The sequence below is a fragment of the Limulus polyphemus genome, unplaced genomic scaffold (genome assembly GCF_000517525.1).
Source record: "Limulus polyphemus unplaced genomic scaffold, Limulus_polyphemus-2.1.2 Scaffold5343, whole genome shotgun sequence".
In the NCBI taxonomy this organism is placed as follows: domain Eukaryota; kingdom Metazoa; phylum Arthropoda; class Merostomata; order Xiphosura; family Limulidae; genus Limulus; species Limulus polyphemus.
The window spans coordinates 57,807-59,415 of record NW_013670953.1 but is presented as its reverse complement, the minus strand read 5'-3'; the positions used below and the strand labels follow the sequence as shown (position 1 = coordinate 59,415).

General features: G+C 31.0%; 1 protein-coding gene across 1 annotated transcript in view; it reads left to right on the top strand.

Moving 5' to 3' along the window:
• LOC106472443 (NEDD8 ultimate buster 1-like) overlaps nt 1-1,392 on the top strand; it is a 16,849-nt gene extending 15,457 nt beyond the window's left edge. The window contains exon 10 of the mRNA XM_022401013.1: nt 1,114-1,392. Coding sequence (XP_022256721.1) covers nt 1,114-1,291 — 178 coding nt within the window. The 3' untranslated portion in view covers nt 1,292-1,392. The remainder of the gene's footprint in view (nt 1-1,113) is intronic.
• The last annotated feature ends 217 nt before the right edge of the window (nt 1,393-1,609 follow it).

Sequence of the window (1,609 nt, the reverse complement as noted above, 5' to 3'; positions counted from 1 at the left end):
TAAACTTTCTGCCATTGTTTTATCTACTGATCACAGTAAACATTGCCATTGTTTTATCTACTGATCACAGTAAACATTGCCATTGTTCTATCTAGACATCACAGTAAACTTTCTGCCATTGTTTTATCTATTGATCAGAGTAAACATTGTCATTGTTTCATCTAGACATCACAGTAAACTTTCTGCCATTGTTTTATCTACTGATCACAGTAAACATTGCCATTGTTTTATCTACTGATCACAGTAAACATTGCCCTAGATAAAACAATGGCAGAAAGTTTACTGTGATGTCTAGATGAAACAATGACAATGTTTACTCTGATCAATAGATAAAACAATGGCAGAAAGTTTACTGTGATGTCTAGATAGAACAATAAAGCTTACTGTCATGTCTAAATAAAACAATGACAGAAAGTTTACTGCCATGTCTAGATAAAACAATGACAATGTTTACTCTGATCAGATGCCATTGTTTTATCTACTGATCAGAGTAAACATTGTCATTGTTTCATCTAGACATCACAGTAAACTTTCTGCCATTGTTTTATCTACTGATCACAGTAAACATTGTCATTGTTTTATCTAGTGATAATTTTTAGGATTATTTTGTGAAAGAAATATAATTTTTTGATTTAATGATAAACTACGTAGGAGTATAAAATTAACATGAAAGTAGATCTAAGGAAAAGAACTTTGATCACATTTTCTTATTAGAAATGGCAAAGCTTTTAGTTATTGTTACAAAAGATAGAGGGCTTGTAAGAACTCCATCATACCAACTAGTTTCACTAAAATTAATTAATCACTTATATGTGTGAACACTAAAATTTAAACTTACAAATTGGTTTTAGGACAAATAGCTAGTATTACTTAAAGCTTGAACTTCAATGTAAATTTTACAGTTTTGGTTACTCTTACAAAAGTTTCTGAATATTGATTTGATTATGTTTCATTTGTTTACTCATGTACATAATTGAGGAAAGATTGTTTAATGTTAATTATACAATTAGAGAACAAAATTAGAACAGTTTTATTATTGGGATGGAAAGTAGGTTTAAATGTAGTATATCTATTTAAAAAGTGGTAAACCTTTTTGTTTTTTTTTCCTTTGAGGATCAATATTGACTTCTACAATACACTGGTGTCAATGGGTTTTTCTAGTGTTACAGCTAAGGGTTCCCTACAACAATCAAACAATAACATTTCTAAAGCAATACAGGTAAGCATTACCCAGCTAGTGATAATGTGTATATTGGTTTTAGTTGTTGTAGATTTTTCCAGAGATAACTAGTAACAGGGGATGATAATTAAGATGGACATAAGTATACTATTATCCTTTTAAAATGGAAAACGTTAATCTTCACTAATGTTCTGATAGCAGACATAAATTTTCCATATTTTTATTACTTTTAGACTAGGCCTGATGGTTAGCATTCCAGAGTGCAAATTGGCAGGCTTAATTTTCATGATACTACAGGACAAACACTCCACACTTTCAGCTTTAAGCATGTTATAAGAGTGACCATTAGTCACATGGGGTGGCAGTTACTACTGGCTGGCTGCCTTTTCTTGCTGGTCAGTAGTTTAAAATAATGGACGGCAGTACCTG